Here is a 12127-nt window from a genome sequence, read left to right on the forward strand (position 1 = left end):
AGGGTCATCACGAAGACCGGTACTGTTGAATAGTTCTCCACATTTTCATGCTATTAATTAAGTATAATTCTGTGTTGTGTCTCAAACAATAATAAGCAACTGGTGCTAGGCTATTTAATACTGAGTCAATTTAAGCATTTCCAGCATTTCTTAGAGTTCCTGTCAGTATGTACAGGATTGAGGTGTTCACGGAAGTTACTTCTGTGCTGTGGCTCTCCCAAATCTGATGGAATAATCTGTCAGTTAAATGGTATTTAAGACTCTTTTCTAAGAAGTGTGTTGAAGAAGGTTAAATTTAAATACATTACTAACTTGTTTAAATGGTGTATAGTACTTAAACTGAATTAATTCAAAGCACAGACTGACAACATCACAGAAAAATAATTCCTGTAAAACTCATCAATTTGATGTCTTTTAGGTGCGTAATCTCACTTACATGGTGACCCGAAGGGAAAAAATCAAGAGATCTGTTTGCAAAGTTCAAGAGCAGATATTTAATATCTACGCAAAGCAGCTGGAACAAGAAAGAGTTTCAGGTATGCTTCAGTGTTAACCTTTTTCATGTAAGACCACAGGAGGTAGAAGCATTGAAAGGTTTGGTTACAGGCTAATGGCTAATTTTGAAGGACAAACAGGACCTCGTTTATTCTCATTAAAATCTTGTGTAGTCCACCATGCATCAGCAGATTGGAAGAAAAAAAATGAGAATCTGTGTAGCTCTAATGGGGGGCACATTGCTATAGAAACTGCGAAGTCTGTGTTCTTAGCTGTGGGGCACTGAATGGCTTGCTGCTTCAGAGCCTTTCTGGTGTGATTCTTTAATGACCACGTATGACAGAGAGACCATGACTTACATTCAAGTGCCATATGGTACCTAGTAAGTCTGTAGTTTATTAGTGCCGCTGCATTAGTGTTTAGTATGTGCTTCTTTGCATCATAGATGGCAGTTTAAAGAAACGAATTTTGAAAAGGTAGCGCTGTGGTTTTACAACACCGCTTTTTTTCTGCCTAATCTCATTGACAGTAGTCTTTTCTCAGGAAGATGAATACCTTCACAGTTACTGCATTAACTAGATTATCCTTAAAGTATTCAGTAACTAATAAACCATATTTCAGACAGAATCAATCAATCAGCTCCACTTGCTGATTGCTTTTCCTCCCCCTCTTCTGAGGAGTCTCTCTGTCCTAGAGGATAGAGTAGTGCTAGGATTTCTGTTTGCTACAAGTGCAGTTAGCTGCAGCACAGCTACGGGAAAGTAAACTACACCAGCAGTTAATGTTGTCAAACTATGACATAGCCACATAATCGTGACGTAAAGGTGCTGGGTCAGCAACCAAATACCCATCTATGCTGAAGAACATCAGGTGTGAGGAACAGAGTTCAAATAGGTACATGCAAAAGCGGTTATTTACCCAGACACGGAATTGCTTGACTTTGACTTAATTTGTTTCCATTTAGGTGTGCCTTCCTCATTCTCCTCAATGGAAAACACAGTGTTGTTCAATAGTCCATCTTTAGGCCCCAATGCCCCCAAGATAGAGGATTTGAAATGGCATTCGGCATTCTTCAGGAAACAAATGGGCACATCTCTAAGCCACTCTTTGAAAAAAACACACAAGAGAGACAGCGTAAGAAACAGCTCTGGGAACGACAGCAAACCCATGCTGCGGCAGCCCAGCCAAAGGGAAGGTGGTGCAGCTCCAGGTAGCTTTTTAAATTTTGACAAGACCTTTGCAGAAACGCGGCTTATATCAACACAGCAGAAAAATGGCATAGTTATACCAGACCACAGAAAAAGAAGAGACAATCGTCCCCAGTGCGAGGTGATCAAGGCAGAGCTAAAGGAAAAGACTTCTAAACACAACCACAAACCACTGAGACCCACAGAACTCTCTCAGAGGCAATCAGAAAATAAAAGGGCTGTGAACCACTCCAGTGGTAGGTCAGCACCTGGCACGCGGAGGGATATAGTGCCTAAATGCAACGGGGGGCTTGTCAAAGTAAACTCTACTCAGACAGTAGTTAAAGTGCCTACAACGCCCACGAGCCCAGTGAAAAACTGGGGCGGATTCCGAATTCCAAAGAAGGGGGAGAGGCAACAGCAGGGCGAGAGCCCGGAGGAGACCTGCCGCCAGAACTCCAGCTACCCCTACCTGGGCGTGGGCAGAGTTTCACCGAAGGACAGGCCAAAAAGCAAGCTAAAGCCTGACAGTGAGAATGATGGGTACATCCCCGATGTCGAAATGAGCGACTCAGAGACTGAAGTGGCTGAAAAAAAGTGCAGGCAGCAGAGGCTCAGTCCAAACAGCACTATCAGCAGAAGGACGGACATTATTAGGCGAAGCATCCTGGCATCCTGACTGGACACAGGGACATGGTGTCAGCACTGTGGTCAGTAGAGTCACTGCCTACAAGCCAACTCCACATTATTTATTGGTGTGAGAGAGGAGAGTTCTTAGACGTGGCTACAGATTGACAAATCGATAACCCATTATTCCTGAGCTGTATAAACATGTTTACATGCACTTAAAGCTGTTTTTTTTGCTCCCCCCTTCCCCCCCCCCCATTTTGTGAGAAGTTTGAATCTCCTTTATTTGCAACTTTCCTGAGTAAGCAGAGAAATGACATCACTACTATAATAGGATTTGTGATGAACACTAAAATAACTCCTGAAAACCTTTTAGAAGGGGCTAGGGTGGGTAGGGGGAAGTAGGCTGCATTCATCCCTTGTAGCTAAGAAGCTTACTGCTTTCCCCGGCCTTCTGGAAAAGCACAAGCTCTTAATTTAACTAGTGTGTATTGAATGGAAGGTGGTTGTTTAACCATACTGCACTGCTAAACCCCATTACAAATGGTCACTTTCCTTGGATGGTGGTAGGTCTTTTTCCCCTCTTGGCAGAGTGTTTTCTCTTGCGTTTGGTTTAAGCATAGATGGCCGCTCAAAACCCTCCATAAGCTCCAGAGTTTACATGTCAAGACGCTTATGAGATGACCAGTTTGAACCATGATGTTATACTGGAGGAGGAGGAAGGGACAGGTCAGGGCTGCAGCTGCCTTGCAGTGCAACAGCAGCTTGGAAAGACTTAGACTGAGCAAGGTCTGAGAAAGGGCACAGGTTTGTGGGTTGCAGCAGCCCGTGGAGTAACCCTTCACTGTTGAGTCAGTCACCTGCCTCTGGGAGTCTGATGACAATTCAAGAAAAAATAATTTCTAAGGCACTAGTCGGTAGAATTTCCCAAAGCCCACCACATATGCACTAATGGTATGAACTGGGAAAGCCGCGCTTATAACACTAAAGGGTTGCTTTAAAGTAGACATGAATATATATTTTTAAACAGAGTAAAATGGAGAGGCAATAAATTGTGATTAGCTCTTAACAGTCAAAAGAAGAAAAAATATTTCATTCTATTCTGGACTAGATTTGATGGAAGAGGGAACTCATATTCTGATAGTGTACTTTTTTTTTTTTTAAATAATTGCAAATGGCAATAACTAGTAAGCTGTGAGCAATAATATTAGCAGATCATTAGGATACTGTTTTGTACCGAGTAGAGTGCACATATAACAGTGGAGCATTAGGAACCTGTAAATTTTGGAATTCTGCATAGATATGTCAGGTATGTACTGGTGAAAAAGTTTCAGCAGCAACGTGTTACAGAAAGATAGGCATAAAGAACCCCCTTCCCTGCAACACCCCCATCCCTTGCCCCCCGCCCTTTTCTAATCCTAGCCTGCTGTTATCACATCCGCTCACTTCTTAATGTTAGACCCTTGCCTCTTGAGCAGGGAACATTTAAAACACAGTAGAACTCTGCCATAACTGAGTCTTCCAGATGATTCAATCACAAAAAAAAAAAAAAAAAAAAAGAGAGCACGCTTATTAACACCCTATCTTGCTATGCAAGTTATCACTTAATTAAATATTTCAACAGAGTGCATCCCTATCCTTTGTTTTAAAACTCAGAAGTCTTAACCTTTTGAGGAAGGGGAATTTTGCTTAAGATAGCATACCTCTAAAAAAACATTGCTGGCCCTAAGATGTTAGATTAACTTCATGACTTACAGAGGTGAAATTCAGTCAAACTGGTGAATCTGAAATAAGGTAGTCGCTCTTGGGATGTGTTAAAAGAATAAGTACTTATTTGATTAAACAACAACAGACAGACAAAAGGTAAATGCACGTAAGTTCTACTCAACATCCCAATTCCAGACAGGCACTGTTACTTTTCTGTAAGCAACTCATGACCGTATAGGGAATTGTTTGTCAAGCCATAGATGGAGTAATCTAAATTTGGATTCTAAGTAAACATTTAACCTCACACCAGTTTGAAAGAGGTACCTTGTTATTTTGCACTATTATGAATGCTAATGTTGTGCAGAATTAATGCCTTATCTGTTTTGCTCCCCGACATTTAGGTTAATAAGCTTTCTAATGTTTCAAGTTAGGCTGAACCAAAACCAAAAAAGCTGTAAGACGACCGCAGTGTGACCAGCTCTGTAGGTTAGTTTCATCTCCCATGCTTAGCGCTCAGCAGAAGAGGTGTTCTGAGTACAGCAGTGACAATACAAACCCAGCCCTGTATTTTATTGGGATAGAACCATTTGCTGAATTTCTGTTTTTAAGCGTTACCTTTCCTTGTGCAGACTGACCAAGAGATCTTTGATTATGATTGGTGTATTCTGTCAAACTGTAGGCTAGTTGAACTTCTGTAAAGTTGCCTGGAATGCCATTTGTTAGTTTATAAACTCACACAAAGCTAAATGAAGGGTTATACGTGTTGTGTATAAATCTTAATTTCAGAAATTTGAGAAAATTGTCATTACATTTGTAAAACCTTGTACAGAAGATTTTTCACTATGTGCCTAGCTTTGGTGTCCATTCAGCTGAAATTAATTAAAAAAGGTGCATGAAGACAAACAGATAGAAATAAAAAGTATATGTAGAGATGACTATTTTATATTACATGGCCCTATCCTGTATTTATTTTCTCCCTTTTCTGAAGTATTTATAAAGACCTAGTTGAAGACAGCTGTATTTTTTGTTAAGATATTCAGTAGAATTGTGCCTTTTTGTCTGTATGTGAATAAATGCTGTACATTTTTGCAGTTTCCTTGCCAGCAGTGTTTTAGAATTTGCAGTAGTTACTTTGGGTTTTTAAACACTTCACTGCAATGATCCGAACAACTTTCATGGTTAAAATAAGCATTTAATTTGGATTATTACAAAATGCACACTGTGGCTGCAAGAGAAAGATGTGTTTTGGTTTTGTGGGGGTTTTTTTTTGGTTAGGAATAGTATAGGGTCTTGTTACTGACAGCTGTGCCTATCCCATCAACAGAAAATTGTATGCTTTTTTCCTTGAGATCCTCAAAGATATGTTGCTTACCTCAAATAGTTTACATTTGTTGGTATATGATGTCCTTCCAAAGTCCATAATCTTCATACACGTGTTCCACTGGAAAAAGAACATGAGGTTCTTACCTGTGGATCTTCAAGACAAGACCACTGAATGTACATTCACACTACAAACTGCCTATAGTCAAGCAATGCTGACAGAGAACATTTGCTGCTCTAGCAGGATCTCTAGGACACAAGGCATGAAGGGCAGAGTAGGTCCTTTCCTCTTGCTTCCTCGAAACTCAAGATACGGACACATGGAACAGACTTGGAGCAGAGCAGGAACAGGACAAGGTTGTGAAGGCATATGTTTAGCAATACAGCTTGAAAAACAGCTATGGGTAAATACTGTTTCTCAGATTTTGTACTTGTATCACATGCATTCCCGTTGCGGACAGCTGTGAGTCGCACCCCTCAAAAACATATTTCAAAGAATAAAGATTAAAGGACGGCCTTCCTAGGAGATACTAGTACAAGCTCTTCCAGGTGTGAATAAAAGTCTGAAAGAGGTTCTTGCAGCTGCTTTGTAGATCTTGCTGACAGCAGCCTTTCTGACAGGCACTGCAGGGCTGGGGTTACCGAGTAAGAGTGGACCAGAGCTGAGGACAGCTTGGTAACCACTGCAGTAGACTTACGAAAAAGTTTCTCATACGCACTGATAGATCTTTCAAGATCCAGCCTATGCCAGAAGGTGTGTGGGGCCCTTGGGAAGGCCCAAAATGAAACTTCGTAGTCAGTTTATCTATCTCACCTGTTGAATGGAAGTAACTAACTATTTACCTAAAAACTTTACCTAAGTAAAGACTGTCAAGAACAAAGTTTTACTTAATGGGGAGCATTGATATCACACTAGGGAGTCTTTAAAACACTCAAAAACTGGTGTTGGGGTGGGAAAGGAAGGTAGGGGAAACAAACACTTTCCAACGGAAGGAAGAGTGACAAGAAATAACTTAAGATAGAAACAAATGTAGAACAGCCAAGACAGATGATTGAAAAGCCTGCTGCTCAATTCCATGAAACAATCTAGCATTGTGAGGGAAAGAGCAAAACTTACCTAACCAGCAAGCCTCAAATTTTAATTGCCTCAGGAAGTGCCTTTCCTCTGAAAGTCCAACTTGTGAGCAACACCCCAGCAGCCTCCTCTAGATGCCAAACAGAAATGAAAGGAGGTGGTGGCAAGATGACGAGCTTCACTTGACCACGTTCCCTTCCGTGGTTCAGACAGATGTGTTTGGTCATTTTTTAGCTGCTCAGAGTATCAGGCAGACAGGAGGGAAGTCTTTTTCTTTCCTGTGTCATCTGCCGTAATTGCTCTGCTGCCCCTTAACTTTACTATTAGGTGCTTTTGTCATCACTGCAGTTCATATTCTGGCAAGTAACCACTACACAAGAGCCACACCACAAGTTGAAATGAATATACCCATAACTAAAAGGGAACCAGGCAGGTGCCCTTCTGTGCCTCAAGGAACAAAACCACAAATACTGTTCCTCAAAAACTTACAGTTAACCTGCCGTTTTTCAGCCAGGCTTCACTTCACAGCTAGAGCCTCTCTTTAAGGGGTGAATGGGATTAATAGCTCACAGAAAATCTTCCAGGTGGTCTGTCATCATCTCAGATGTGCATTATGCAAATTAAAATAAGGTGCTTGGTACTTACCTCCCTCTGTATCACATCCACAGTTGATTGATGAAAGTTTCACTGCAGCAGACATTTGGAGCTGCTCGACAATGTATCCATGTTGCTTTGAAAAAAATCTTTGAAGTCTTTTAGCAAAATTAGAGATTATAATGGATACAGGCATGTATCAAACTGAGAAAGCACTAGTAAAGAAGCACGTGTGCGTGTGTGTGCGCATGTGTGTCTCTGTGTGTGTGTACAACTGTAGAAAATAGTAACTTCCTCTGTGGTAAGCAGAAATTTTTCTTGAGGTTGCATCCATCTTGCAGGCTGTACTTGAACAGCCAGGTTTTCAGGAGGTGGCACAAACTCTTACTTTCTCCATGTGGTGATCAACCCAGGTCTGTCCTCTAAAATGCACATGTGGTGAAGATCCACTGTGACAGACGTATGGGCTTCTTAGTCCAAACTAACAGTTTTTCACCAAGCACCGGGTAAGCATTATCCGTCAACTGAGTTAGAAGTTACAAACTAGAACTACACTCTTCACATTTAAGAGGAAGGACAAGAAACTACATCACGCAACTCCAAGATGGGAGCACTTCAAAATCAGTTAACACCTATCCAATGTTTATAATATCTGCTGAAAGAGAAAACACAGTTCAGCTCTAATTTTAGAATGGTATGTATGAAGTTTCTCAGCTACCAAAAACATGTACGCAAGAGGATTCTGACATAGTGGCATCTGTAGAATTCAAACACGCTAGTTCAAAATGCATAACAGCTGGATGACTTAACCGGCTTTGTGCAAACTGAAGTAATGGAGAACTGAAATTCCCAGACACATACAAACCAAGAGAGCAGATCAACAGGAAAGCAAGGAACAATTGTAAAACAGCAATCAGGAAGAAAATGCACAGCCAAAGAAAGATTACGGTCCTTCGACATGAGCTGTATGAGTAGCCACAGCAGCATTTTATTAACTGTTTCCCAGGGGCATCAGAACAAACTGAACCGAATTCTTAAAACTGGAAGGCAGTGGAGGCATTTTGCAGCTGTAATGCCTACTATAAAACCAGCAACTATTTGGCATTCATGATTTAATTAGTGTCTTACTACAATTCATAAAAGATCTTCAAAATGTTCCCAAGTTACTGCACTACAAAGAAAAATTAAAGGTATCGACTGTATGTGAGCAAAGCTGTTCATGAATTTCATTATAATGTTATCTGTTCCCTGTACACAATCTTGTCGTAGTTGGAGCTGGTGTTTAGACCAAAAAAAGACCAATATGCCACAGCACTGTATCAGATTGTTTCATCTGCTACATTAAAGGACTTTAATTACATCCTTTTGCAGTCTTCTTCCAGTCTTTACTATGCATGCAGATACAGTATCTTCGTCCACCCCCTTTCTTACCTGAATAAATCAGAAAATGTTTATCTAAGTTTTACAAGCCTTGCCATGCAGTTGACTTTAATGCTCCAATATGAAGTTTCTCCAGCAATCTTCTTATCGCCAACACGGCGTGAATGAACAATTCACATGTTTAAATATTTTCCAGATCCTTCAGGGAAGCAGCTTTTTTATTCTGTGTAGTTATCAGGCTGAGCTGTAATTAAAAACAAGCAGATAGCTTCTTATAGAATGTTTTTTAAGCTCCCAAGTATCAGCAGAACTTCAATATGGCAGGTGTTGTGAAGGAGAGGGAACAAGCATAGCTAAGTGGGAATTTGGGGTAAACAGTAAAATTCACAACGTGCTTTATAGATGACTACAGCTTTTGTCTCGTTTCAGATCCCAAAGAATTCACGATGATGAAAGACTAGGCGGCAGGAGTACGCTTTAAAGACATCTACATAGATTACACACATTTTAAGCCTGTGCAAACATTACCCTGTATTTATGTTTCTTCCTGAATTACTATTATTTAATAAATAGCTAAGATTTATAGTCATTGAACTAATCACAAGAAAAATGTAATTTCTAGACTCCCTAATAGTCCAGCTCTAGCCTGTATTGGATTTAATTTTACAAGTAAGCTGGATAATGGAATGAGAGTACACAAATTAAGTCAAGTCAGAAAGTAGCCCTCAACCTACAGGTTCAGAATACAGAGAAGAGTTACCGTTCTGATTCTGAGGAAGCGTGCACAAACATTCAGTCTTCTGAGAGCTAGAAGAGAATGAACACCTTGTTTCTTCAGATTCAGAAGAGCGGACGTTCTTGCAGCAGTACTCCTGGAGACTGCTTTTTCCAGCCTTTAGTGGGAACAGGGCTGGCATGTCTTTTGGGGGGTGGGGGTGGGGGGGTGGGCAGGGAGATGAAGGGGCTTGGCACGAAGTTCTTAAGTCACTACAAAGAAGCCATGCTCGACAGCTGGCAGCACTAACCTCTTCCAAGCCTGAAGATGGCAAGGCAGTTCTGAAGACCGGCAATAAGGTCTGGACAGCAATTTAGCTGCTGGACATCTTAGCAAGTCTCTTTGTTACCTTTCAGAGGGCAACTGGTGAGGAACAGTTAATTATTGAAGTTTTCAGCAACAGCAAGACCTCTTCCTATATGGGCACTGAGGCCAGGACTACTCCCTTGAAAGGTGCTGTGACCATTTTTTTTAAGGGAAGATAGCACCTCAGAAGTATTAGAGCTGCTGAACAGATCCATAGAAGAAACGGGAGGTAAAAAAACCCAAACCACTTTTTCAGAGCAAACCTTCACTGGTTGGGTAGACCTCGTCATGACAGAGAGCGTTTACAGCCAGGAAACGGGGCTTAGGTTACGACAGCTTGGCAGCTATGCCCCTTTATTCACTGCTGTTGGGAAAAAAATGCCCTTTGTCCTAATTGGACAATTTAGATCAACCAAACATTTCCTCTCCGCAACTCACATGGGATCACGCACATTAAAGAGCTATTAATTTGCACATGGGTTTCCTAAATCACTGTAAAAAATTAGGAGGCAGAAAGACCACCTTTACTTAACAGGAGACCAACTTGAGTAACAAATTTGCTCGGCAAATAAGCGAACCCAGTGTATAAGCCCCCCATGGGATTTGCTTCAAGATGTAGAGCTTGGACAGAATGGAAAAAAGAACACTGGATGGAAGAAAAAACCTACTACCCAGCAGAGAAAATACAGAATTCTAGGTAGCATGGCGTTTAGACAAAGCCCCAAGTCTCTCTCTCTGAAGAGAAGAAAACCTTTCCTCCCAATATCCCTAATGTCTAGAAATATTGAATAGTACTGCTCAAAGCTGGAACTGAGTTGTAGGAGAACTGGAAAAAGAAGGCAGCAACAATTCAGCTCATTAAGTGATCACAACGGTGCACAAGGAGGTCTTAGGCATGTAAACGGCTCTAATAGACGCACCTTCTCTGCAGTTTTCAAAAATCACTGAAACATGTACTAGGCATGTTTACTACGGTAGCGAGATACATACACCATCCCTTCTTTCCCCCCCTTCCCAAGGCCTGGAAAAAAGCAAGTATTTCCTATTCTGTCTGCACAGTTTTCAGTATTTTTGATATTACAGGACTTAGTGTGTCTGTTACACGTAACTGATGGTAACTACCGTGGGCTGTACTTCTCCTACAATCTTTGGGGACACAGCTACTGGAGGCTACTAATGAAAATGCGGGCAGACAGACAAGAAATTAACAACTGTGGAAGTTCTCATGACATGGCAGAAGGTACTCAGGGTTGCAACTGGATGAACACTGAGCAGGTCTGCACTATCAATTCTGTCTTGCAACCACTCCACTGCACGCCATTTCCCCATGCTCTTTGTGCGGCCACACAATGAATTGTACCAGGGAACTTATTTGGCTGAAAAACCCCACAAACAGAATTCCCACAAACCAGCTACTCTGCCTAGCAGTTTTTGTAAGGCAGTTCTCTAGTCATCAACTCAAGACGTGCTTTGTTTTACGTCAAACTCCCCAAGAGACAGGTGTAGGGATTGGCACAAAATTTGCTCTTTATCATGTGAAGCCACTGTTTGTGACTGCTGCAGGAGGTTACACCAAGCTAAAAAAAGCCTGCTTTATGTAAATAGGAGCTGCAGTTGTTTAAGGAGTTTTTTTTCTCTTTGTTAACTTGCTGCCATTTCTGCAGATGGAAATGATCATATACCTTCATTCACACATTTTGAACCATACCAGTTTAATTTGCATCAAATTTGTTTCCATAAACAAATCTATAATGTCACTTAAGCATCCTGTCAGAAGGTGGCACTTAATTGAATATGCATCAGTTTTGTGATGCCTCATCCAAAATACAAGCTTGTTGTTAAAATTGTATTAGTGATAATGCACATAAATGATCCCCTCTACCTCAGGAATGATACGAAGTGAGTATTTTTGTTGTATTCAATAGGATTTTTTTAATGCACTTGGGTAACATGTTTTTTGTTAGTTTTGTACCTTTTGAGATGCTGTAGCGGCCCTCTGTTCTGCCTGGCTCAGTCGCCTTTGAAGCCTGTTGATGTATTCTCGATATTCCATCATTAATTTTTCATCCTGTGTAAATGAAATACCTCATTACAAATGCAAAGTTCTTTTTACTGGATCCATGCATACTGTAGCAAAAAAGCTTAAAACAAGGAATTTAAGAAGCGGAACTGTTTACCACTTACAATAAGACTGAAGACATACTGCTGACACATTACAGAGAATTTCCAGCTCAAAATTGACATCATATGACTTTTCCAATCAGAGTAATCTGCAGAGGAAGTTTTACTCATTTCACCATCTTGAAGTAAGATGCATAAAACCTGACATTTTAATCCAGGTAATTTAATTTACACAATCTTACAATGTAAACGTCGTAGCTATAGTCAAAGGGGAAAAAGAAAGTACTAGATAACACAAGTGAGATGATAATCTTCCTACAGCTTTTTTCTGTTCTCTTCATCAAAGTGTATGTGTAAAGTATTACTTAACCGTCCTTTACTTACAGAAATCTATTCTCACACCAGCCGCATTCTTCTCCTCTAAATAATAGAGCACTACAAAAACCAACACAGAAGGACTTATCCTAGATAGAATTGGGTATTATCCCAGATTTATGAGGCTGACAGGATAGCTGTTTTCTAAAGTGGCCATTAATTATT

General features: G+C 40.7%; 2 protein-coding genes across 12 annotated transcripts in view; one reads left to right on the forward strand and one right to left on the reverse strand.

Moving 5' to 3' along the window:
- The window catches only part of JADE1 (jade family PHD finger 1), a 56005-nt gene extending 52540 nt beyond the window's left edge, over positions 1–3465 (forward strand). For 7 of the 8 annotated variants that reach the window (XM_049814702.1, XM_049814700.1, XM_049814698.1 and 4 more), the window contains 2 exons: positions 419–536; positions 1460–3465. In XM_049814702.1, the coding sequence (XP_049670659.1) occupies positions 419–536; positions 1460–2361 (1020 nt within the window). In that variant the 3' untranslated portion in view covers positions 2362–3465. The remainder of the gene's footprint in view (positions 1–418; positions 537–1459) is intronic. The other variant, XR_007507747.1, reaches the window with a different exon arrangement.
- Positions 3466–6886: 3421 nt separating this feature from the next.
- Positions 6887–12127, reverse strand: part of SCLT1 (sodium channel and clathrin linker 1) — a 47258-nt gene continuing 42017 nt past the window's right edge. For all 4 annotated transcript variants that reach the window (XM_049814706.1, XM_049814705.1, XM_049814708.1 and 1 more), the window contains 2 exons: positions 11439–11534; positions 6887–8629 (listed from right to left, as the gene is read on the reverse strand). In XM_049814706.1, coding sequence (XP_049670663.1) covers positions 8567–8629; positions 11439–11534 — 159 coding nt within the window. In that variant the 3' untranslated portion in view covers positions 6887–8566. The remainder of the gene's footprint in view (positions 8630–11438; positions 11535–12127) is intronic.

Source organism: Accipiter gentilis, chromosome 12 (assembly GCF_929443795.1).
Source record: "Accipiter gentilis chromosome 12, bAccGen1.1, whole genome shotgun sequence".
NCBI classification, from domain to species: domain Eukaryota; kingdom Metazoa; phylum Chordata; class Aves; order Accipitriformes; family Accipitridae; genus Astur; species Astur gentilis.